This window comes from Mesoplodon mirus (genome assembly GCF_964341445.2).
Source record: "Mesoplodon mirus genome assembly, chromosome: 7".
Lineage (NCBI taxonomy): Eukaryota > Metazoa > Chordata > Mammalia > Artiodactyla > Ziphiidae > Mesoplodon > Mesoplodon mirus.
This window is the reverse complement of record NC_138983.1, coordinates 103,279,362-103,305,699: the sequence shown is the minus strand read 5'-3', so window position 1 is coordinate 103,305,699 and position 26,338 is coordinate 103,279,362. Positions and strand designations below refer to the sequence as shown.

Below are 26,338 nucleotides of genomic sequence, written 5' to 3'. Positions count from 1 at the left end.
TTTCTCTTTTCCCTGTATAGTCCTCAAGCAAAACTTCAGGAGGGGAGAGTTGGTTCTTCGGGACACGAGTCCACCTCTCTTCTGGACTGCTGGCTTCCTCAATAAAGCTATCTTTCCTTTTACCCAAGAGTTGTCTCTCAGTATTGGAGTCCTGAATGATGCAAGACCTGCCTCATCTTCTGTAGTTTTCTCTACATGAAAAATAATTGAGGACTATTTTTCAGAGTTAAGAAATGTGGTTGGATAATCACAACGCCATTAAGCAACACCTCGTTGGACAGCAAAGAGGCGAAGCCGACTGGTAATGACCACACACATCCTGACTGTGAGACGACTTTCATCTTTATTGTAGTTCCCCAAAAGCTGCATCGCACGGTACTCTTGAACAATCTAAAATAACATACAAACATGCTGAGGCAAGTTAAAAAATTAGGACTGAATTCCCACAATTCAATAATGAGAACTAAAAAAATACAAATTTATGCTTACAAGAATTGGGAGGAAATACCCACTATGCTATAAGTAGAATGGAAATATGATGTAATAGATAAAATCAACAATCTCTCTTGAAAATGTGAGTAAAATTGTATATATGTGTAAATATACAACAGCTACAGTTCTCATCACAAAAGTTTGTAGTAATAAGATGTTTCAAAATGAAGACTATTTCAAAACTATTTAAAATAAATATATAAATATAAAATATAAAAATACAATAATTTTATAGGTGACATTTTCAAAATAAGCCAGTGAAACTTAAGTCATGAGTCATGACCCTGTGGCTGTAATTATATATATATATATTTTTTCCTAATTATATATTTTAATGTTATTCCCTCCTATTCTGAGCCGCTACACTCCACCTTCAAATGCTTCTAGACTGGGGCAAACAAGTGTATAAAAAATGGGACCTCCAATGTTCGTCTCAGGGGAGATGGAAATGAAATGATCTGAAAATTGAGGTGGTGCCTTCCAAAAGGGTGGAATCTGAATAAACCCTGTTTTCTTATTGTCCTGCCACAGACTCCTAGAAGCACACCCCGCTCCTAGGAGTATAACACGAAAACTGGCCTCCGCTCATTCTAGAAGATGCTGGCTTCTTCTCGATGATCTGCACAAGAGGCTTCTCCCTTCCTTCTTCACGGCTGTCGTCAGTGTCTGGATTGACCTCTTGTTGAACATCCTCATCTCTCCTGGGCTCTGTGATCTGGAAGTAAGAGAAGGAGCAAGGATGTCAGATTTCAAAGTGGCAACTGTCCAGATATAAAGGTTTTCACATTCTTAGTCAATTCTAACCAGAATTGAGACTCATTTATGATTGGAGTTTTATCTCAAATTCTCCATTCTGAACCCCAGTCCTGAACCATTCATTGTTTTCAAGTGCGATTCTTGGACTTTGGTGACCCTGACTCCAAAAACTACTGAATGCACCCAAGGTCAGGCCCAGTAATCTGCTTTATAGCCCAGACTCCAGGTGATTCTGCTCAGGGAGCTGGCATTTGGAGAAGGCTGCTTTAGTCTTAACTCACCTTGGTCCTTTGGCACCACTTAAATTCTGAACTTGGAAGCACACTACAGACATCACTGACAAGTCAACATCATGGACCAGGAGACCTGAGGCCGGATCCCTAACCCTAACCCTGCATCCTAATGTCTATGTTATTATTAAGTTTTCATTTATTTACTTATTTTCTTTCTTTTATTTTTGGCTGCATTGGGTCTCTGTTGCTGTGTGTGGGCTTTCTCTAGTTGTGGTGAGCGAGGACTACTCTCCGTTGCTTCTCCTGACGGCTTCTCTTGTTGCGGAGCACGGGCTCTAGGCGCACAGGCTGAGTAGTTGCGGCTTGCGGGCTCTAGAACGCAGGCTCAGTAGTTGTGGCTCGTGGGCTCTAGAGCGCAGGCGCAGTAGTTGTGGCGCACGGGCTTAGTTGCTCCGCGGCATGTGGGGTCTTCCCGGACCAGCGCTCAAACCTGTGTGCCCTGCATTGGCAGGCGGTTTCTTAACCACTGTGCCAACAGGGAAGTCCCTGGGTCCTAATGTTTAAATAATACTCAGCCCTAAACTTGGTTAGTGTTATGTGCTGAATGTTTGTGTCCCCCAAAATTCTTATGTTGAAATCTTAAAATCTTAACCCCTAAGGTGCTGGTATTAGGAGGTGGGGTCTTTGGGAGGTTATTAGGTCATGGGGTAGAGCCCTCATGAATGAGATTATTGCCCTTGTAAAAGAGACCGTGCTGTGTTGTTTCTAAGCAACGCGGTCTGTAGTAGGGCAGGTTGAATGGACGAAGACAGCTAGTTTGCAAGATTTAAACCAAATGTTTGCTCAATCCTCTGCCCACATCTAGAACTCTAATGTGTCAATTGTAATAAGCCACGCTGAAGATGGCATTCCTTAACCTTCAGTCGTTGTGATAAACCCCCTTGACCATAAACGTGAGGGGGAAAAGGTGAATTGTACTAGAGGAATCATTGGTCCAGAAGTGGTGAGTCAGGGGGAATAAAGAGTCACAGGTGATCTGGCCATAGGCAATTTGAAAGTAAATTTGGATGAATATAAAGCTAGTCATAATTCATCTTTTCTTATTGAACGTGTGGGCTGTTCTATCTAATATCCTGTTTGTAGACATTTACTTTGTTGTAGATAAATGCTAGAACCCATAACCCTGAGGGATGTAAGGCCAAAAATGAATGAAAAAGAGAAACTGGAAACGCAGTATATGGAAAAGAATCACCATCTCGTCAAAGCTGTTATTTGGACCCAATTGCTTTGGGTGAAATAACTTCAGTGAGACCCATGCGTCTGGGACAAACTGGTTTCCCCGAGGTCTGGTGCCCACGGGCCTCGCGGTGCTGGTGTCTGTGTGTGGCTGTCAGTCCGTGGCTGGCGCAGAGTCGGCACGTGGCTGTGTGCCTGGCTGGCCCCCTTCACAGTGTGAGAGGTGATGTGGGTCCAGCAGTGGGATTCCTCCGATTTCCTCAGTAGACAACACGTCATTCCACCCGCACCTTTGCGCACGCAGACCTACCTTTGCGCAGGCCGATGACCTCAGGCCTGCGTGGTCCTGGGGCCTCTGGGGCAAGAGGGCGCGATCTCTTCCCCACACCCAGAGCTCTGGATCAAAAGCCTGGATCTGGAAAGACAAACAGCCCCTGGCAATGAGGATGCCGCTGCCTCCCGTTGCCCCGCCTCCGGTTCTTTCTCGTCTGTCCCCAAGTCCCAAACCGAGTCCCCCATGATCCCCACCTCCTCTCCGTCCCTCCCCCTCCCCGAGACCGCCACAGCCCACCCACCTGCTCGCACTCTTCCCGAGTGACCCATGTCTTCCAGCCCATGGAACGGATGAACTGGGAACGCAGTTTGTGGAACAAGGCATGCTGCGAGCTGTTCTTTCCATAGAGGAACGAAACGATGGCCTGCTTGGGGGCCTGGTTGTTCTCTTCCATGTCGCTGGCCACATAGCTGGGGAAAGACATCAGGTTGCTGTCATCAGGACAGGAAGGGCCTCCACTTGAGATCAGCTTCCCAGAAAAGAGGCAGGCTGAGCATCCTCACACGACCCACCCAGCCCTGCCCAGCGTCACCGGGAGCCGCCCAGTCATCAAGGAGCCACTGCCAGGCAGGACCTTTGGAAGGGTGCCTCTCACACCTTGATGATGAGGACACGATCCAAAGCCCCCGTTCCCTTCAACTTGTTTTATGTGCACACACCTCTCTTCCTATGTTGTAGGTACATGTACAGTTCCTGAGGGCAGGAGCTGATCTGATCTGTTTCTGCATTCATCCCTCTCCTAGCAAATGACACATTTAGGGCTTGTTTCATATTGATGCATGAATTCAACAGCCTTTTGTGAATCTCTGTTCCCACCACCTCATATTCCCCAGCATGTAGGGTGTACTTTATAAGGTTTGTTAGATGAATGAATGAATGAATGAATGAACATTTTATCTCATGGCCAAATGCAATACTGATTACCTAGAAGTCTCACAGTAACAAACATTTGCCCAATGAAAAGAATTGTGCTGAGTGTTTTGGGAATGCATTGACATTTTGACGAGACCTGCCTTCCACATGGTGTCTAGTCTAGTGGGACCGGGGAAGGGGAAGGGGGGAGATAAGAAATGACTATAATGCAAAGCATCACATTATAATACAATTTGAACTAAAGTGCCTCTGGGATGCAGAAGTTAGGGAGATCGGGCATCGTGAAGGTTTTGGTGTTTGAACCCACTTTAAGGATAAGGTCGTTTTCTTCAGATAAATGTATGGCAAAGATACCTGGATAGAAAGCTCAATAGAAACTTAGAGGGCAGGGTATTTGGAAGGAGCAGTGAAACACAGGAATAAAGTATCAGGACGGTGTGCTGGAGATTGCAGAGAGAGTTAAATCCCAACGCAGAACTCTGGCCTTGATTTGGCATGTCATTAGCCAATGAAATTGTGTGAAGCGGTCAGACCTGTGTTTTGGAAGGATGTTCAGGCAAATAGAGCCAACTGGCTTGGGAGACTTGGAAGAAACATCAGTGGGGAGCATTTGACACCAAATCCGCGCTATGTGATACGGGCCCCGATTGTGGCATTTGTCGTGGGAATGCAGAAACGGAAGATAATCACACTTGGTGCTGATGTCGGAAGACCCAAGACCGGAGAATTCGAACCGGAAACGTCTCAAGTCTGTTACTCGGGGGCAGGATGGTGTCAGTTCTTTCTTCCTCTCCTCTTAGGAAAGTTTTGCGTTTTGCTTTGTTTCTTTCAGTGTTTTAATTGACATTAGGGTAGTTTGTTTTGACAATGAATGCTATAAAAAACAGAACATGGTTTGAAAAAGAAACCACGGTACCGTAATCCTGTCATTTTCACACCTAGAGTCAGTACAAAGGGGTTTAAAAAAATAGATGAAAGGTCAGAGCCCCACGTCTCTCCCTCTGCCCTCCCAGGGTGTTGAATATTGATGGCGGGGATGGAGCAAGGTACTCACAGAGCTATGAAGAAATGGATTCTCTGGAATTGCCAGGAGAGGAGCCCGGCCCGGCTGACATACGCTATCACCATCGACAGGAGATACTGATGGAAAGAGGGGAAAAAACGTAGGAGAGAGGTCACATCCTGGAAGAGGAGAAAGAGTGGGAGGGAGAAGGGAGCAGGGGACGAGGAATGGGTGGTGCCACTTGGAGGAGAGACCCCCGTGTGGGGTGAGCCTGATTATTTGGGGAAGGGGAGAGGACAGAAGGTCAGAGTTGGCGGCGCTCCAAGGATGGGAGGCTTTGGGATTGAGGGCGTGGACTTAGGGCCGCGGGCACAGGACGGTGTTCGATGAACCGGAGCCAAGGCGAGTCCCCAGGAGCTGAGAGGAGAGGGGACTTAGGCAGCAACCACCAAAGGGGCACTCCTGGGGCTCAGATCCCAGAGGGGACCTCGAGGCCCCTGGAGGGAAGTGTTGGCAAGGCATGAGGTTAGGAGGGGAGTGGAAACGTGGGTGTAGAAAGCACCCAGCGCGCCCACCTAGAACAGGCGCTGGAGCAGGAATCCATCTCAGTGGGTGACTTACCTTGTCAGATACTTCCAGGTTTTTGTCCCAGGCGAGGAATTTCCTAACGACGGGATCCTCTGCGAAAAAAGGGCAGATGTTGCCAGTGGGAACAGGGCTGTCGTGGGAGCATTCCAGAGCCAAGAGGGTGAACCGCGCCCCCCTGGGGAAATGCCAAGATGTGGCCCAGGGTGAAGCTGACGGAAAGAGGGGAGGGAAGACCATTCACTGTGGGAGGAAAGGGGGTGACTCCCCTTCTGGGGGGGCCGAGTGACAGGGAGTGATGCCCCTTCATCATGCATTCACGTACCTGCAGAGGGCATCAAGATCCTCTCAGCCAATGTCTCAATTGACAGTCACGTCAGGGGGTGAAGATGGCTTGTCAGCCCCTCCTCCCCCCACCCCGAACATGCCAGTAAGATTCAAAAGGCCAGTAAGAGCTAGAGTCTCGGGTACAGTTGAAACCAAGCGAACCTAATCCTGTATCATTTCTAAATCTAACCTAGTCTTGTATCATTTCTAAGTCTAACCTCATCCTGTATCTTTTATGTGTCCCCCGTATCCTGTATCCGTAGACAGTCCGCCAGGGACGGAGAGCGCACCAAGTAGCAGGGAATTCTTTTCCACTGGGAAAGTGTAGTCATGGGAAGTTTTGGTTTGTTTGTTTTTCAAGTATAGGATTGGAGGTTGCTGGGCAGGGCGGTGGGTCCTTACCAAGCATCCACTTGAAGACCTTGTGGTGCTCAGGCAGCACTGAAGACACCCGCTGTCGCTTCAGCTTCATCTTGAACCCACTCAGCGACTCCATGACCCAGGTGTCGGCCTCGTGGTGCTCAGGCAGCACTGAAGACACCCGCTGTCGCTTCAGCTTCATCTTGAGCCCACCCAGCGACTCCACGACCCAGGTGTCGGCCTCGTGGTGCTCAGGCAGCACTGAAGACACCCGCTGTCGCTTCAGCTTCATCTTGAACCCACTCAGCAACTCCACGACCCAGGTGTCCTGGGCCTCAGCGGCCGTGTTGCCCTCCACCTCCGCTCTGAACGCCACTGACCTCTTCCTCTTACAGCCGGGGCGCTGAGGCGGGGGGCTGCAACCAGCCCAGGGAGCTGACGAAGGAGAAGAGACTACAGTATGACGCTCTCGTCTTGGGAATTCAGCCACTGGTGACCACCCAACCCCACCCCGACTCCGCCTCCCCCCCCGAAGCACCCCCGTGCTTTCCAGTCTCACAGACCGCTGACCTTGCCCCAAGTCATCTTTCCATCTTTCTCTGTCCACATCTACCTATCCCTCCCCTGACTCTTTTTGTCATTTGTCCAGCTTCCCGTCCTCGAAACTCTTTCTCATGGTAGATAATTTCTCCCACCAGGAATAAAAAAAAAGAACCCTCCCCTTGTTTCCTCTCTCCCCTTCTCTCATCCTTGGATCTCATCTCCTAACCCTGTTTCTTGCTCCCCAGGTGTTCCGTGTCCCCAGCTCCTGTGCTCTCCTCCCTCAATCCCTGGCTTTCTGAATGTCTCCTTTCTTTCATAGGCACCTTATGCAGGTGCTCCTTCCCGACCTCTGTACCCTTTCCTCCTTACTGGTCAAATCTCTGAAATTCCTTCTCATGCCAGCTCCCTCACCTGACGGTCCTGGGCTTTCTTCATAGACAGTCAACTCCAGGGGGTACCCTGAAGAGCTGGACTGGGAATTCAGCTCCTCAGCCTGGGAAGTCGGTTGACGATTGTCCATGATGTCTCCCAGACTCTTCCCTTCCTCGAAGCCTAGACTCTGCTTTGTCCCAACTCTTCTTCTGGACTTGGGCTAAACACAAGTGGTCGTCCCTTCTCCAAGCTGCGGGGCAACTGTCAGTGGAGAGAAGCTCTGGCGAGATTCTGTTGTCTACTACTGCTGCCAAGCACCAAGGAGTCTGGTCCATCCAATCGGGAAGGTCGGAAGCCTCTGATGTCATCATCGGAGTTTGAAGGAAACCAGTTTGAAGGAAAGCACAAGTAACTGTCAGACCTATGCGTGCACTTGTCCCAGAGATCAGGGGTAAATGGTATCTCCTGCCACTGACCCAACCTCTGCCCATCCTCCAAAACCCCCCTCAAGGTATCCGGACCCCTCTTTTTTTTTGTCATAAATGGCAAAATTTTATTCTTTTTTTTTTTCTTCATCTTTATTTTTAATTTTTTTTTGCTTTATAACAAATTTAATCAGTTATACATATACATATGTTCGCATATCCCCTCCCTTTTGCGTCTCCCTCCCACCCTCCCTATCCCACCCCTCCAGGCAGTCACAAAGCACCGAGCTGATCTCCCTGTGCTATGCGGCTGCTTCCCACTAGCTATCTACCTTACGTTTGGTAGTGTATATATGTCCATGCCGCTCTTTCACTTTGTCACAGCTTACCCTTCCCCCTCCCCATATCCTCAAGTCCATTCTCAGTAGGTCTGTGTCTTTATTCCTGTCTTACCCCTATGTTCTTCATGACATTTTTTTTTCTTAAATTCCATATATATGTGTCAGCATACAGTATTTGTCTTTCTCTTTCTGACTTACTTCACTCTGTATGACAGGCTCTAGGTCCATCCACCTCATTACAAATAGCTCAATTTCGTTTCTTTTTATGGCTGAGTAATATTCCATTGTATATATGTGCCACATCTTCTTTACCCATTCATCCGATGATGGACACTTAGGTTGTTTCCATCTCCGGGCTATTGTAAATAGGGCTGCTATGAACATTTTGGTACATGTCTCTTTTTGAATTATGGTTTTCTCAGGGTATATGCCCAGTAGTGGGATTGCTGGGTCCTATGGTAGTTCTATTTGTAGTTTTTTAAGGAACCTCCATACCGCTCTCCATAGTGGCTGTACCAATTCACATTCCCACCAGCAGTGCAAGAGTGTTCCCTTTTTTCCACACCCTCTCCAGCATTTATTGTTTCTAGATTTTTTGATGATGGCCATTCTGACTGGTGTGAGATGATATCTCATTGTAGTTTTGATTTGTATTTCTCTAATGAGTAAAGATGTTGAGCATCCTTTCATGTGTTTGTTGGCAGTCTGTATATCTTCTGTGGAGAAATGTCTATTTAGGTCTTCTGCCCATTTTTGGATTGGGTTGTTTGTTTTTTTGTTATTGAGCTGCATGAGCTGCTTATAAATTTTGGAGATTAATCCTTTGTCAGTTGCTTCATTTGCAAATATTGTCTCCCATTCTGAGGGTTGTCTTTTGGTCTTGTTTATGGTTTCCTTTGCTGTGCAAAAGCTTTTAAGTTTCATTAGGTCCCATGTGTTTATTTTTGTCTTTATTTCCATTTCTCTAGGAGGTGGGTCCAAAAGGATCTTGCTGTGATTTATGTCATAGAGTGTTCTGCCTGTGTTTTCCTCTATGAGTTAGACAGTGTCTGGCCTTACCTTTAGGTCTTCAATCCATTTTGAGTTTATTTTTGTGTTATGGTGTTAGGTAGTGTTCTCATTTCATTCTTTTACAGGTAGCTGTCCAGTTTTCCCAGCGCCACTTATTGAAGAGGCTGTCTTTTCTCCATTGTATATTCTTGCCTCCTTCATCAAAGCTAAGGTGAGCATATGTGCGTGGGCTTATCTCTGGGCTTTCTATCCTGTTCCATTGATCTATATTTCTCTTCCCCAAAGTATATTTCAATAAAGGTATGTACATTGTTTGTTTAGACACAAGGCTGTCGCACACTTAACAGACTACAGTATAGTGTAAACAGAAGCTTTTCATGCACGGGTACACCAGAAATTTCATGTGACTCGCTTTATGGCGGTATTGGCTTCATTGCAGTGTTCTGGAACTGAAGCTGCAGTGTCTCTGAGCTGGGCCTGTACACCCAGAAGTGGGATTGCTGGATCATATGGAAATTTTATTTAAAAGATTTTGAGAAAACTCCATACTGTTTTCCACAGTGCCTGCACAATGTTACATTCCTGCGTACAATATGCAAGGGTTACGATTTCTCCACCACCTTGACAACTCTCATCTTTAAAAAAAAATAAAAAATTGTAGGCATTCTAACAGATGTGAGGTAGTATCTCATGATGATTTTGATTTGCATTTCCCAGATGATTAGTGACGTTGAGCACCTTTTCATGTACCTGGTGCTGTGTTACGTCTTTCTAACGCACATACACACACACAGAGGGATAGAAGGAATCTTTTGGAAGTGATGAGTATATTACCGTGATGGTGGTGATGGTATCACAGGTGTGTGCATATGTCCAAACTCATCAAGTTATATACATTAAACATGGGCTAGATTTTGTATATCAGTTCTACGTAAATAAAGCTGTAAAAGCCCAGCAACAAGTGGTGTATTTCATGAGCCAGTGAAGCCCAGGTACATCTTGTCTCCTCTCCCAGGGGTGAACCCAAGCAGCCTTTGAACTTGGCTCACTTTCTGTTTCTTTAGTTTCCCCTTCTATTACTTTTGTGTTTCTCCTTTGTTTTCAGATTCCAGCGAAGTGGTTCCCCATTTGTGGCAGCAGTGATTCTGAGTTTGGCTCTGTCGTTTGAAGACTTGATGGTCTCTAAAGGGATGAAGTTTCTACAGAACTGATCTCAGTTAGGTGAGAGGTAACAGAGGATCTAGTTTGTTAGTCTTTTCTTAGTCTTTTCTGTTTGTCTATTTGTCTACTTTGACAAGCTCAAATCAATGAAGAATCTCTTGCCCAATGGGATGAGAACGGCTCTTTAATATCTAGACTGGTGAGTGTTTATTCCTGACCCAAGTCTAAGACTTAAAACTGCAGGTAAAAGTTCCATTTCTCTGTATGTCTGTGTGTCTGTAATTCAAAAAGGTCTTCACCTCTGACAGTGCGAGTATGTAATGTTTTCCTACTTCTGGATCTATTAAAGTAGATTGTAGAGTCTGTTAAATTAAAGGGTTTCTGTCCTGATTGGCTTACAAAGATACAAATGTGCTTATAAAAATTATATATCCCTAAAATTCTCAGAGAGAAAGGAATTAGAACTTCTAATACTTTAAATGTGCTAGAAAAATATTCTTATTGAAATCAAGTCAGGGAATTCCCCAGCGGTCCAGTGGTTAGGACTCGGTGCTTTCACTGCCAGGGTCCAGGTTCAGTCCCTGGTCAGGAACCTAAGATCCAGCAAGCCCCTCGGTGCAGCCAAAAAAAAAAAAAAAATCAACTCAGAAATTTAAAGACTTCAAGTTTACATAATTTAGGTAAATCTTTGACACATGAAGCTAGTTTAATATTTTTGGTTTAATAAAAAGTTATTCGTATCTTATTTATCAGTATTAGGCATACATTTAAAACAATTCTACTTGGGTGTGTTCTTCCTAAATTTATATAGGTGTGCCCATCAACTAAGCTCATATTACTTCTACTTAATGTTTAAGGTTATGAAAAATGTAAGTTTGTGTTTAACCACATTTAGTTTTTATTCTGACAGACTTTCTTTCAACAGTAACTATGTTTTCTACTGTGTTAGCTTGTCGATAAATTCCCAGATCTTCAGTTTACGTAAACCCTTGAACTGATACTAAATTGTGTTACTTACTGGATAATCATTGGATACCGAGGTCATTTGTAAGCAAGACAGAAACCTGAGGCATTGATTACTAAGCATAATCTCAAGTTATATGCTCTTGCTGCATATGTTTACTTGTTACCTAGAGGCTCTGTCTGTGGGTGTGTTAATGAATGTGTTTGTCTCTGCCACTTGAATAAGTTGTGTAAGGGATGTTTGTGGCTGTGTAAAGTTGTGTTATGTGTGTTCATGAGCTCTGCTAGCCTGAAATGCTGATGTGTGATGGGCAGTTGTCAATCATTCACTCCTAGTTTTCTTTGTGAAATGGAAGTAACTTTGGTTCAAAGTTAGTATTAATATACTATGAATGAGGCTTGACCCATAGTGATGTTATCGGCTGGAACAGAACTCAGGTTCAGCTGCTCATCGCTCAGAAGTCAGTGTTCCAGAGACAAGGGTTGGTGGAAGAAGAAAGATGCTTTATTCGGGAAGCTGGCAACCTGGGAAGATGGTGGGCTAGTGTCCCCAATACCATCTCCCAGTTGCCAATGAGAGGGAAAAGGGGTTGATAGGGAAAAGACGGGAAGTCTCTGGGCTGTGCCGGTGGGGGCTCCGTGCAGAGTAGCACAGTCAGCTCTGACCATCCTCTTGAAATTGGTCATGCAGCGGTGTGGTCAGTGTCATGTTGATTGTTTCAGGCACAGTTAATCTTCAATTCCAGTGTTGGTTTGTTCCCATTTCCTTGAGGCCAGTTCCTGGAATTGTGTAAGCCATCGGTTCAGGTCTGCTCAAGATGGAGCAGCTTGTGTCATAGCTCCAGTCTGGTCATCATACAGTTAGCTTTCTCCTCTTGTAGTGGTTTTAGTATCTGCAAAACAAGTTAGGAGTGTGTGTCTGACACTGTTACTTATGTCCTTCGGGAGGAACTAAAGATTCTGTGACTGCTGTTGTCCTAATCAGTAACTGCTTGAACCTGTTCTTTGGTGACTCAGGGGAGGCCTGGGAGACTGCAGCTATTTTACAAACAAGAGGCAGGGGACATGGAAGGGCCCTGCATGGTCCTGCTTGGTTCCAGCAACCGAGAGGTACAACTTTGTATGCAAGATAATGCGATGTAGTTTTGTTTATTAACAGGAACAAAAATCGTTTGGTCCTAAAGTAAAATGACTGATTGTTCCAGCACCAGAAAGAGGATAGTGAAGGACACAACCTGAATGAGTATAGAAAGTTGTAGGAGACGGGTAGAAAGGGAATTTTATTTGTCTGAGCCGAAGGCAGCTCAGTTTTGATGTTTATTCCAGAGATTTTCAAAAAAGAGCTTATGGTTCTCTTAGTAGCAAATATTATATTGATGCAAAGCTGGAGTTTGGTTTTCTCTCTGTACAAATGATAAATTTTTTTCATGGAGTATTGGTCTCTTTAATAAGTGGTTGGAAAAGTTGTTCTCTAAATCTGCCTAAACAGCAGAGATTCTGTATCTCACTGGAAGAGGTTTCTGCACCTAGTTCTGAATCCATCCGGCCTTATTATTTTTTTGAAAATAAATGCACAGGGACTTCCCTGGTGGCTCCTTGGTGAAGAATCCGCCCGCCAGTGCAGGGCACACTGGTTCAAGCCCTGGTCCGGGAAGATCCCACGTGCTTTTAGAAACTAGAGCACGGAAAGACTAAGGTCACGTGAAATTTGAAACGCTAAATATTGTCATAGTGTTAAGCAGTTTGAAGATTGTTGGAAGAAATTATTTGTCATTCATTCAAGCAATAAACATTTGATGAATACTTGCAAAACATAAAAAACCTCTAGAGCCCGTGAGCCACAACTACTGGAATCGACGTGCCTAGATCCCATGCTCCGGAACAAGAGAAGCCACCGCATGGAGACGCCGACGCACCGCAATGAAGAGTCGCCCCCGCTCCACTGCAACTAGAGAAAGCCCACGTGCAACAAGGAAGACCCAACGCAGACAAAAATAAATAAATATATAAATAAATGTATTGGGGGAAAAAAAGAAAGAAAATAAATGCACAACAAAATTTCTGCATTTCTGAGAAAGGTAAGCTTCCTTAAAACTGTGTTCCTTTTGGTCTGGTTTTTTTTTTTTTTTTTAAAGTCTACTGTCAGGAACTCCCTGGCACTTCAGCGGTTAGGATTCTGCGCTTCCACTGCTAGAGGCCTGTTTTCGATCCCTGATCAGGGAACTAAGATCCTGCAAGCTGCGTGGCGAGGCCGAAAAAACAGCCAAGACAAAATAATCGTCTCTTGGCTGTTAAACAAAGTCAAGGATCTTTAGTTCCTCCGCAAGGGCTATTGGGTAATATTCTGAGCCACGTCCTTGGAGCTGTTTGGCAGAGACTGAAACCCCCAGCAGGTGGAAGAAGTTAACTGCATGTTGCCCACAAGCACGTAGACCCCAGACCAGTTGGAACCAGAAGGCTGATGATGTTGAGTCCCCGTTACCTCACCACTGACCATTCAGAAGAATGACCGTGAGCTGATCACGCACCCTGTAACCCTCTCTTCAACATGTAGCCCCTTTCTCTTTTCCCTGTATAGTCCTCAAGCAAAACTTCAGGAGGGGAGAGTTGGTTCTTCGGGACACGAGTCCACCTCTCTTCTGGACTGCCGGCTTCCTCAATAAAGCTATCTTTCCTTTTACCCAAGAGTTGTCTCTCAGTATTGGAGTCCTGAATGATGCAAGACCTGCCTCATCTTCTGTAGTTTTCTCTACATGAAAAATAATTGAGGACTATTTTTCAGAGTTAAGAAATGTGGTTGGATAATCACAACGCCATTAAGCAACACCTCGTTGGACAGCAAAGAGGCGAAGCCGACTGGTAATGACCACACACATCCTGACTGTGAGACGACTTTCATCTTTATTGTAGTTCCCCAAAAGCTGCATCGCACGGTACTCTTGAACAATCTAAAATAACATACAAACATGCTGAGGCAAGTTAAAAAATTAGGACTGAATTCCCACAATTCAATAATGAGAACTAAAAAAATACAAATTTATGCTTACAAGAATTGGGAGGAAATACCCACTATGCTATAAGTAGAATGGAAATATGATGTAATAGATAAAATCAACAATCTCTCTTGAAAATGTGAGTAAAATTGTATATATGTGTAAATATACAACAGCTACAGTTCTCATCACAAAAGTTTGTAGTAATAAGATGTTTCAAAATGAAGACTATTTCAAAACTATTTAAAATAAATATATAAATATAAAATATAAAAATACAATAATTTTATAGGTGACATTTTCAAAATAAGCCAGTGAAACTTAAGTCATGAGTCATGACCCTGTGGCTGTAATTATATATATATATATTTTTTCCTAATTATATATTTTAATGTTATTCTCTCCTATTCTGAGCCGCTACACTCCACCTTCAAATGCTTCTAGACTGGGGCAAACAAGTGTATAAAAAATGGGACCTCCAATGTTCGTCTCAGGGGAGATGGAAATGAAATGATCTGAAAATTGAGGTGGTGCCTTCCAAAAGGGTGGAATCTGAATAAACCCTGTTTTCTTATTGTCCTGCCACAGACTCCTAGAAGCACACCCCGCTCCTAGGAGTATAACACGAAAACTGGCCTCCGCTCATTCTAGAAGATGCTGGCTTCTTCTCGATGATCTGCACAAGAGGCTTCTCCCTTCCTTCTTCACGGCTGTCGTCAGTGTCTGGATTGACCTCTTGTTGAACATCCTCATCTCTCCTGGGCTCTGTGATCTGGAAGTAAGAGAAGGAGCAAGGATGTCAGATTTCAAAGTGGCAACTGTCCAGATATAAAGGTTTTCACATTCTTAGTCAATTCTAACCAGAATTGAGACTCATTTATGATTGGAGTTTTATCTCAAATTCTCCATTCTGAACCCCAGTCCTGAACCATTCATTGTTTTCAAGTGCGATTCTTGGACTTTGGTGACCCTGACTCCAAAAACTACTGAATGCACCCAAGGTCAGGCCCAGTAATCTGCTTTATAGCCCAGACTCCAGGTGATTCTGCTCAGGGAGCTGGCATTTGGAGAAGGCTGCTTTAGTCTTAACTCACCTTGGTCCTTTGGCACCACTTAAATTCTGAACTTGGAAGCACACTACAGACATCACTGACAAGTCAACATCATGGACCAGGAGACCTGAGGCCGGATCCCTAACCCTAACCCTGCATCCTAATGTCTATGTTATTATTAAGTTTTCATTTATTTACTTATTTTCTTTCTTTTATTTTTGGCTGCATTGGGTCTCTGTTGCTGTGTGTGGGCTTTCTCTAGTTGTGGTGAGCGAGGACTACTCTCCGTTGCTTCTCCTGACGGCTTCTCTTGTTGCGGAGCACGGGCTCTAGGCGCACAGGCTGAGTAGTTGCGGCTTGCGGGCTCTAGAACGCAGGCTCAGTAGTTGTGGCTCGTGGGCTCTAGAGCGCAGGCGCAGTAGTTGTGGCGCACGGGCTTAGTTGCTCCGCGGCATGTGGGGTCTTCCCGGACCAGCGCTCAAACCTGTGTGCCCTGCATTGGCAGGCGGTTTCTTAACCACTGTGCCAACAGGGAAGTCCCTGGGTCCTAATGTTTAAATAATACTCAGCCCTAAACTTGGTTAGTGTTATGTGCTGAATGTTTGTGTCCCCCAAAATTCTTATGTTGAAATCTTAAAATCTTAACCCCTAAGGTGCTGGTATTAGGAGGTGGGGTCTTTGGGAGGTTATTAGGTCATGGGGTAGAGCCCTCATGAATGAGATTATTGCCCTTGTAAAAGAGACCGTGCTGTGTTGTTTCTAAGCAACGCGGTCTGTAGTAGGGCAGGTTGAATGGACGAAGACAGCTAGTTTGCAAGATTTAAACCAAATGTTTGCTCAATCCTCTGCCCACATCTAGAACTCTAATGTGTCAATTGTAATAAGCCACGCTGAAGATGGCATTCCTTAACCTTCAGTCGTTGTGATAAACCCCCTTGACCATAAACGTGAGGGGGAAAAGGTGAATTGTACTAGAGGAATCATTGGTCCAGAAGTGGTGAGTCAGGGGGAATAAAGAGTCACAGGTGATCTGGCCATAGGCAATTTGAAAGTAAATTTGGATGAATATAAAGCTAGTCATAATTCATCTTTTCTTATTGAACGTGTGGGCTGTTCTATCTAATATCCTGTTTGTAGACATTTACTTTGTTGTAGATAAATGCTAGAACCCATAACCCTGAGGGATGTAAGGCCAAAAATGAATGAAAAAGAGAAACTGGAAACGCAGTATATGGAAAAGAATCACCATCTCGTCAAAGCTGTTATTTGGACCCAATTGCTTTGGGTGAAATAACTTCAGTGAGACCCATGCGTCTGGGACAAACTGGTTTCCCCGAGGTCTGGTGCCCACGGGCCTCGCGGTGCTGGTGTCTGTGTGTGGCTGTCAGTCCGTGGCTGGCGCAGAGTCGGCACGTGGCTGTGTGCCTGGCTGGCCCCCTTCACAGTGTGAGAGGTGATGTGGGTCCAGCAGTGGGATTCCTCCGATTTCCTCAGTAGACAACACGTCATTCCACCCGCACCTTTGCGCACGCAGACCTACCTTTGCGCAGGCCGATGACCTCAGGCCTGCGTGGTCCTGGGGCCTCTGGGGCAAGAGGGCGCGATCTCTTCCCCACACCCAGAGCTCTGGATCAAAAGCCTGGATCTGGAAAGACAAACAGCCCCTGGCAATGAGGATGCCGCTGCCTCCCGTTGCCCCGCCTCCGGTTCTTTCTCGTCTGTCCCCAAGTCCCAAACCGAGTCCCCCATGATCCCCACCTCCTCTCCGTCCCTCCCCCTCCCCGAGACCGCCACAGCCCACCCACCTGCTCGCACTCTTCCCGAGTGACCCATGTCTTCCAGCCCATGGAACGGATGAACTGGGAACGCAGTTTGTGGAACAAGGCATGCTGCGAGCTGTTCTTTCCATAGAGGAACGAAACGATGGCCTGCTTGGGGGCCTGGTTGTTCTCTTCCATGTCGCTGGCCACATAGCTGGGGAAAGACATCAGGTTGCTGTCATCAGGACAGGAAGGGCCTCCACTTGAGATCAGCTTCCCAGAAAAGAGGCAGGCTGAGCATCCTCACACGACCCACCCAGCCCTGCCCAGCGTCACCGGGAGCCGCCCAGTCATCAAGGAGCCACTGCCAGGCAGGACCTTTGGAAGGGTGCCTCTCACACCTTGATGATGAGGACACGATCCAAAGCCCCCGTTCCCTTCAACTTGTTTTATGTGCACACACCTCTCTTCCTATGTTGTAGGTACATGTACAGTTCCTGAGGGCAGGAGCTGATCTGATCTGTTTCTGCATTCATCCCTCTCCTAGCAAATGACACATTTAGGGCTTGTTTCATATTGATGCATGAATTCAACAGCCTTTTGTGAATCTCTGTTCCCACCACCTCATATTCCCCAGCATGTAGGGTGTACTTTATAAGGTTTGTTAGATGAATGAATGAATGAATGAATGAACATTTTATCTCATGGCCAAATGCAATACTGATTACCTAGAAGTCTCACAGTAACAAACATTTGCCCAATGAAAAGAATTGTGCTGAGTGTTTTGGGAATGCATTGACATTTTGACGAGACCTGCCTTCCACATGGTGTCTAGTCTAGTGGGACCGGGGAAGGGGAAGGGGGGAGATAAGAAATGACTATAATGCAAAGCATCACATTATAATACAATTTGAACTAAAGTGCCTCTGGGATGCAGAAGTTAGGGAGATCGGGCATCGTGAAGGTTTTGGTGTTTGAACCCACTTTAAGGATAAGGTCGTTTTCTTCAGATAAATGTATGGCAAAGATACCTGGATAGAAAGCTCAATAGAAACTTAGAGGGCAGGGTATTTGGAAGGAGCAGTGAAACACAGGAATAAAGTATCAGGACGGTGTGCTGGAGATTGCAGAGAGAGTTAAATCCCAACGCAGAACTCTGGCCTTGATTTGGCATGTCATTAGCCAATGAAATTGTGTGAAGCGGTCAGACCTGTGTTTTGGAAGGATGTTCAGGCAAATAGAGCCAACTGGCTTGGGAGACTTGGAAGAAACATCAGTGGGGAGCATTTGACACCAAATCCGCGCTATGTGATACGGGCCCCGATTGTGGCATTTGTCGTGGGAATGCAGAAACGGAAGATAATCACACTTGGTGCTGATGTCGGAAGACCCAAGACCGGAGAATTCGAACCGGAAACGTCTCAAGTCTGTTACTCGGGGGCAGGATGGTGTCAGTTCTTTCTTCCTCTCCTCTTAGGAAAGTTTTGCGTTTTGCTTTGTTTCTTTCAGTGTTTTAATTGACATTAGGGTAGTTTGTTTTGACAATGAATGCTATAAAAAACAGAACATGGTTTGAAAAAGAAACCACGGTACCGTAATCCTGTCATTTTCACACCTAGAGTCAGTACAAAGGGGTTTAAAAAAATAGATGAAAGGTCAGAGCCCCACGTCTCTCCCTCTGCCCTCCCAGGGTGTTGAATATTGATGGCGGGGATGGAGCAAGGTACTCACAGAGCTATGAAGAAATGGATTCTCTGGAATTGCCAGGAGAGGAGCCCGGCCCGGCTGACATACGCTATCACCATCGACAGGAGATACTGATGGAAAGAGGGGAAAAAACGTAGGAGAGAGGTCACATCCTGGAAGAGGAGAAAGAGTGGGAGGGAGAAGGGAGCAGGGGACGAGGAATGGGTGGTGCCACTTGGAGGAGAGACCCCCGTGTGGGGTGAGCCTGATTATTTGGGGAAGGGGAGAGGACAGAAGGTCAGAGTTGGCGGCGCTCCAAGGATGGGAGGCTTTGGGATTGAGGGCGTGGACTTAGGGCCGCGGGCACAGGACGGTGTTCGATGAACCGGAGCCAAGGCGAGTCCCCAGGAGCTGAGAGGAGAGGGGACTTAGGCAGCAACCACCAAAGGGGCACTCCTGGGGCTCAGATCCCAGAGGGGACCTCGAGGCCCCTGGAGGGAAGTGTTGGCAAGGCATGAGGTTAGGAGGGGAGTGGAAACGTGGGTGTAGAAAGCACCCAGCGCGCCCACCTAGAACAGGCGCTGGAGCAGGAATCCATCTCAGTGGGTGACTTACCTTGTCAGATACTTCCAGGTTTTTGTCCCAGGCGAGGAATTTCCTAACGACGGGATCCTCTGCGAAAAAAGGGCAGATGTTGCCAGTGGGAACAGGGCTGTCGTGGGAGCATTCCAGAGCCAAGAGGGTGAACCGCGCCCCCCTGGGGAAATGCCAAGATGTGGCCCAGGGTGAAGCTGACGGAAAGAGGGGAGGGAAGACCATTCACTGTGGGAGGAAAGGGGGTGACTCCCCTTCTGGGGGGGCCGAGTGACAGGGAGTGATGCCCCTTCATCATGCATTCACGTACCTGCAGAGGGCATCAAGATCCTCTCAGCCAATGTCTCAATTGACAGTCACGTCAGGGGGTGAAGATGGCTTGTCAGCCCCTCCTCCCCCGACCCCGAACATGCCAGTAAGATTCAAAAGGCCAGTAAGAGCTAGAGTCTCGGGTACAGTTGAAACCAAGCGAACCTAATCCTGTATCATTTCTAAATCTAACCTAGTCTTGTATCATTTCTAAGTCTAACCTCATCCTGTATCTTTTATGTGTCCCCCGTATCCTGTATCCGTAGACAGTCCGCCAGGGACGGAGAGCGCACCAAGTAGCAGGGAATTCTTTTCCACTGGGAAAGTGTAGTCATGGGAAGTTTTGGTTTGTTTGTTTTTCAAGTATAGGATTGGAGGTTGCTGGGCAGGGCGGTGGGTCCTTACCAAGCATCCACTTGAAGACCTTGTGGTGCTCAGGCAGCACTGAAGACACCCGCTGTCGCTTCAGCTTCATCTTGAACCCACTCAGCGACTCCATGACCCAGGTGTCGGCCTCGTGGTGCTCAGGCAGCACTGAAGACACCCGCTGTCGCTTCAGCTTCATCTTGAGCCCACCCAGCGACTCCACGACCCAGGTGTCGGCCTCGTGGTGCTCAGGCAGCACTGAAGACACCCGCTGTTGCTTCAGCTTCATCTTGAACCCACTCAGCAACTCCACGACCCAGGTGTCCTGGGCCTCAGCGGCCGTGTTGCCCTCCACCTCCGCTCTGAACGCCACTGACCTCTTCCTCTTACAGCCGGGGCGCTGAGGCGGGGGGCTGCAACCAGCCCAGGGAGCTGACGAAGGAGAAGAGACTACAGTATGACGCTCTCGTCTTGGGAATTCAGCCACTGGTGACCACCCAACCCCACCCCGACTCCGCCTCCCCCCCGAAGCACCCCCGTGCTTTCCAGTCTCACAGACCGCTGACCTTGCCCCAAGTCATCTTTCCATCTTTCTCTGTCCACATCTACCTATCCCTCCCCTGACTCTTTTTGTCATTTGTCCAGCTTCCCGTCCTCGAAACTCTTTCTCATGGTAGATAATTTCTCCCACCAGGAATAAAAAAAAAGAACCCTCCCCTTGTTTCCTCTCTCCCCTTCTCTCATCCTTGGATCTCATCTCCTAACCCTGTTTCTTGCTCCCCAGGTGTTCCGTGTCCCCAGCTCCTGTGCTCTCCTCCCTCAATCCCTGGCTTTCTGAATGTCTCCTTTCTTTCATAGGCACCTTATGCAGGTGCTCCTTCCCGACCTCTGTACCCTTTCCTCCTTACTGGTCAAATCTCTGAAATTCCTTCTCATGCCAGCTCCCTCACCTGACGGTCCTGGGCTTTCTTCATAGACAATCAACTCCAGGGGGTACCCTGAAGAGCTGGACTGGGAATTCAGCTCCTCAGCCTGGGAAGTCGGTTGACGATTGTCCATGATGTCTCCCAGACTCTTCCCTTCCTCGAAGCCTAGACTCTGCTTTGTCCCAACTCTTCTTCTGGACTTGGGCTAAACACAAGTGGTCGTCCCTTCTCCAAGCTGCGGGGCAACTGTCAGTGGAGAGAAGCTCTGGCGAGATTCTGTTGTCTACTACTGCTGCCAAGCACCAAGGAGTCTGGTCCATCCAATCGGGAAGGTCGGAAGCCTCTGATGTCATCATCGGAGTTTGAAGGAAACCAGTTTGAAGGAAAGCACAAGTAACTGTCAGACCTATGCGTGCACTTGTCCCAGAGATCAGGGGTAAATGGTATCTCCTGCCACTGACCCAACCTCTGCCCATCCTCCAAAACCCCCCTCAAGGTATCCGGACCCCTCTTTTTTTTTGTCATAAATGGCAAAATTTTATTCTTTTTTTTTTTCTTCATCTTTATTTTTAATTTTTTTTTGCTTTATAACAAATTTAATCAGTTATACATATACATATGTTCGCATATCCCCTCCCTTTTGCGTCTCCCTCCCACCCTCCCTATCCCACCCCTCCAGGCAGTCACAAAGCACCGAGCTGATCTCCCTGTGCTATGCGGCTGCTTCCCACTAGCTATCTACCTTACGTTTGGTAGTGTATATATGTCCATGCCGCTCTTTCACTTTGTCACAGCTTACCCTTCCCCCTCCCCATATCCTCAAGTCCATTCTCTAGTAGGTCTGTGTCTTTATTCCTGTCTTACCCCTATGTTCTTCATGACATTTTTTTTCTTAAATTCCATATATATGTGTCAGCATACAGTATTTGTCTTTCTCTTTCTGACTTACTTCACTCTGTATGACAGGCTCTAGGTCCATCCACCTCATTACAAATAGCTCAATTTCGTTTCTTTTTATGGCTGAGTAATATTCCATTGTATATATGTGCCACATCTTCTTTACCCATTCATCCGATGATGGACACTTAGGTTGTTTCCATCTCCGGGCTATTGTAAATAGGGCTGCTATGAACATTTTGGTACATGTCTCTTTTTGAATTATGGTTTTCTCAGGGTATATGCCCAGTAGTGGGATTGCTGGGTCCTATGGTAGTTCTATTTGTAGTTTTTTAAGGAACCTCCATACCGCTCTCCATAGTGGCTGTACCAATTCACATTCCCACCAGCAGTGCAAGAGTGTTCCCTTTTTTCCACACCCTCTCCAGCATTTATTGTTTCTAGATTTTTTGATGATGGCCATTCTGACTGGTGTGAGATGATATCTCATTGTAGTTTTGATTTGTATTTCTCTAATGAGTAAAGATGTTGAGCATCCTTTCATGTGTTTGTTGGCAGTCTGTATATCTTCTGTGGAGAAATGTCTATTTAGGTCTTCTGCCCATTTTTGGATTGGGTTGTTTGTTTTTTTGTTATTGAGCTGCATGAGCTGCTTATAAATTTTGGAGATTAATCCTTTGTCAGTTGCTTCATTTGCAAATATTGTCTCCCATTCTGAGGGTTGTCTTTTGGTCTTGTTTATGGTTTCCTTTGCTGTGCAAAAGCTTTTAAGTTTCATTAGGTCCCATGTGTTTATTTTTGTCTTTATTTCCATTTCTCTAGGAGGTGGGTCCAAAAGGATCTTGCTGTGATTTATGTCATAGAGTGTTCTGCCTGTGTTTTCCTCTATGAGTTAGACAGTGTCTGGCCTTACCTTTAGGTCTTCAATCCATTTTGAGTTTATTTTTGTGTTATGGTGTTAGGTAGTGTTCTCATTTCATTCTTTTACAGGTAGCTGTCCAGTTTTCCCAGCGCCACTTATTGAAGAGGCTGTCTTTTCTCCATTGTATATTCTTGCCTCCTTCATCAAAGCTAAGGTGAGCATATGTGCGTGGGCTTATCTCTGGGCTTTCTATCCTGTTCCATTGATCTATATTTCTCTTCCCCAAAGTATATTTCAATAAAGGTATGTACATTGTTTGTTTAGACACAAGGCTGTCGCACACTTAACAGACTACAGTATAGTGTAAACAGAAGCTTTTCATGCACGGGTACACCAGAAATTTCATGTGACTCGCTTTATGGCGGTATTGGCTTCATTGCAGTGTTCTGGAACTGAAGCTGCAGTGTCTCTGAGCTGGGCCTGTACACCCAGAAGTGGGATTGCTGGATCATATGGAAATTTTATTTAAAAGATTTTGAGAAAACTCCATACTGTTTTCCACAGTGCCTGCACAATGTTACATTCCTGCGTACAATATGCAAGGGTTACGATTTCTCCACCACCTTGACAACTCTCATCTTTAAAAAAAAATAAAAAATTGTAGGCATTCTAACAGATGTGAGGTAGTATCTCATGATGATTTTGATTTGCATTTCCCAGATGATTAGTGACGTTGAGCACCTTTTCATGTACCTGGTGCTGTGTTACGTCTTTCTAACGCACATACACACACACAGAGGGATAGAAGGAATCTTTTGGAAGTGATGAGTATATTACCGTGATGGTGGTGATGGTATCACAGGTGTGTGCATATGTCCAAACTCATCAAGTTATATACATTAAACATGGGCTAGATTTTGTATATCAGTTCTACGTAAATAAAGCTGTAAAAGCCCAGCAACAAGTGGTGTATTTCATGAGCCAGTGAAGCCCAGGTACATCTTGTCTCCTCTCCCAGGGGTGAACCCAAGCAGCCTTTGAACTTGGCTCACTTTCTGTTTCTTTAGTTTCCCCTTCTATTACTTTTGTGTTTCTCCTTTGTTTTCAGATTCCAGCGAAGTGGTTCCCCATTTGTGGCAGCAGTGATTCTGAGTTTGGCTCTGTCGTTTGAAGACTTGATGGTCTCTAAAGGGATGAAGTTTCTACAGAACTAATCTCAGTTAGGTGAGAGGTAACAGAGGATCTAGTTTGTTAGTCTTTTCTTAGTCTTTTCTGTTTGTCTATTTGTCTACTTTGACAAGCTCAAATCAATGAAGAATCTCTTGCCCAATGGGATGAGAACGGCTCTTTAATATCTAGACTGGTGAGTGTTTATTCCTGACCCAAGTCTAAGACTTAAAACTGCAGGTAAAAGTTCCATTTCTCTGTATGTCTGTGTGTCTGTAATTCAAAAAGGTCTTCACCTCTGACAGTGCGAGTATGTAATGTTTTCCTACTTCTGGATCTATTAAAGTAGATTGTAGAGTCTGTTAAATTAAAGGGTTTCTGTCCTGATTGGCTTACAAAGATACAAATGTGCTTATAAAAATTATATATCCCTAAAATTCTCAGAGAGAAAGGAATTAGAACTTCTAATACTTTAAATGTGCTAGAAAAATATTCTTATTGAAATCAAGTCAGGGAATTCCCCAGCGGTCCAGTGGTTAGGACTCGGTGCTTTCACTGCCAGGGTCCAGGTTCAGTCCCTGGTCAGGAACCTAAGATCCAGCAAGCCCCTCGGTGCAGCCAAAAAAAAAAAAAAAATCAACTCAGAAATTTAAAGACTTCAAGTTTACATAATTTAGGTAAATCTTTGACACATGAAGCTAGTTTAATATTTTTGGTTTAATAAAAAGTTATTCGTATCTTATTTATCAGTATTAGGCATACATTTAAAACAATTCTACTTGGGTGTGTTCTTCCTAAATTTATATAGGTGTGCCCATCAACTAAGCTCATATTACTTCTACTTAATGTTTAAGGTTATGAAAAATGTAAGTTTGTGTTTAACCACATTTAGTTTTTATTCTGACAGACTTTCTTTCAACAGTAACTATGTTTTCTACTGTGTTAGCTTGTCGATAAATTCCCAGATCTTCAGTTTACGTAAACCCTTGAACTGATACTAAATTGTGTTACTTACTGGATAATCATTGGATACCGAGGTCATTTGTAAGCAAGACAGAAACCTGAGGCATTGATTACTAAGCATAATCTCAAGTTATATGCTCTTGCTGCATATGTTTACTTGTTACCTAGAGGCTCTGTCTGTGGGTGTGTTAATGAATGTGTTTGTCTCTGCCACTTGAATAAGTTGTGTAAGGGATGTTTGTGGCTGTGTAAAGTTGTGTTATGTGTGTTCATGAGCTCTGCTAGCCTGAAATGCTGATGTGTGATGGGCAGTTGTCAATCATTCACTCCTAGTTTTCTTTGTGAAATGGAAGTAACTTTGGTTCAAAGTTAGTATTAATATACTATGAATGAGACTTGACCCATAGTGATGTTATCGGCTGGAACAGAACTCAGGTTCAGCTGCTCATCGCTCAGAAGTCAGTGTTCCAGAGACAAGGGTTGGTGGAAGAAGAAAGATGCTTTATTCGGGAAGCTGGCAACCTGGGAAGATGGTGGGCTAGTGTCCCCAATACCATCTCCCAGTTGCCAATGAGAGGGAAAAGGGGTTGATAGGGAAAAGACGGGAAGTCTCTGGGCTGTGCCGGTGGGGGCTCCGTGCAGAGTAGCACAGTCAGCTCTGACCATCCTCTTGAAATTGGTCATGCAGCGGTGTGGTCAGTGTCATGTTGATTGTTTCAGGCACAGTTAATCTTCAATTCCAGTGTTGGTTTGTTCCCATTTCCTTGAGGCCAGTTCCTGGAATTGTGTAAGCCATCGGTTCAGGTCTGCTCAAGATGGAGCAGCTTGTGTCATAGCTCCAGTCTGGTCATCATACAGTTAGCTTTCTCCTCTTGTAGTGGTTTTAGTATCTGCAAAACAAGTTAGGAGTGTGTGTCTGACACTGTTACTTATGTCCTTCGGGAGGAACTAAAGATTCTGTGACTGCTGTTGTCCTAATCAGTAACTGCTTGAACCTGTTCTTTGGTGACTCAGGGGAGGCCTGGGAGACTGCAGCTATTTTACAAACAAGAGGCAGGGGACATGGAAGGGCCCTGCATGGTCCTGCTTGGTTCCAGCAACCGAGAGGTACAACTTTGTATGCAAGATAATGCGATGTAGTTTTGTTTATTAACAGGAACAAAAATCGTTTGGTCCTAAAGTAAAATGACTGATTGTTCCAGCACCAGAAAGAGGATAGTGAAGGACACAACCTGAATGAGTATAGAAAGTTGTAGGAGACGGGTAGAAAGGGAATTTTATTTGTCTGAGCCGAAGGCAGCTCAGTTTTGATGTTTATTCCAGAGATTTTCAAAAAAGAGCTTATGGTTCTCTTAGTAGCAAATATTATATTGATGCAAAGCTGGAGTTTGGTTTTCTCTCTGTACAAATGATAAATTTTTTTCATGGAGTATTGGTCTCTTTAATAAGTGGTTGGAAAAGTTGTTCTCTAAATCTGCCTAAACAGCAGAGATTCTGTATCTCACTGGAAGAGGTTTCTGCACCTAGTTCTGAATCCATCCGGCCTTATTATTTTTTTGAAAATAAATGCACAGGGACTTCCCTGGTGGCTCCTTGGTGAAGAATCCGCCCGCCAGTGCAGGGCACACTGGTTCAAGCCCTGGTCCGGGAAGATCCCACGTGCTTTTAGAAACTAGAGCACGGAAAGACTAAGGTCACGTGAAATTTGAAACGCTAAATATTGTCATAGTGTTAAGCAGTTTGAAGAT

The 26,338-nt window shown here is 45.4% G+C and overlaps 3 protein-coding genes across 3 annotated transcripts in view; 1 reads left to right on the top strand and 2 right to left on the bottom strand.

Annotated features, from left to right (window-relative positions):
• The window catches only part of LOC309808921 (forkhead-associated domain-containing protein 1-like), a gene marked incomplete at its 3' end in the record, with an annotated part of 289,187 nt that overhangs the window by 55,007 nt on the left and 207,842 nt on the right, over positions 1-26,338 (top strand). The gene's annotated exons all lie outside the window — the stretch shown is intronic.
• LOC309808119 (speedy protein E4-like) lies at positions 1,024-7,262 on the bottom strand (the record flags this gene model as incomplete). The annotated part of the gene is made up of 6 exons (XM_082628118.1): positions 1,024-3,132; positions 3,293-3,461; positions 4,979-5,064; positions 5,549-5,607; positions 6,323-6,634; positions 7,154-7,262. The coding sequence occupies 6 exons, from the start codon at positions 7,260-7,262 to the stop codon at positions 2,872-2,874; spliced, it is 996 nt and encodes a 331-aa protein (XP_082484244.1). The 3' UTR covers positions 1,024-2,871.
• LOC309808118 (speedy protein E4-like) lies at positions 14,479-20,834 on the bottom strand (the record flags this gene model as incomplete). Its single annotated transcript, XM_082628117.1, has 5 exons — positions 14,479-17,034; positions 18,552-18,637; positions 19,122-19,180; positions 19,896-20,207; positions 20,726-20,834. 5 exons carry the CDS (start codon positions 20,832-20,834, stop codon positions 16,692-16,694), a joined length of 909 nt encoding a protein of 302 aa, XP_082484243.1. The 3' UTR covers positions 14,479-16,691.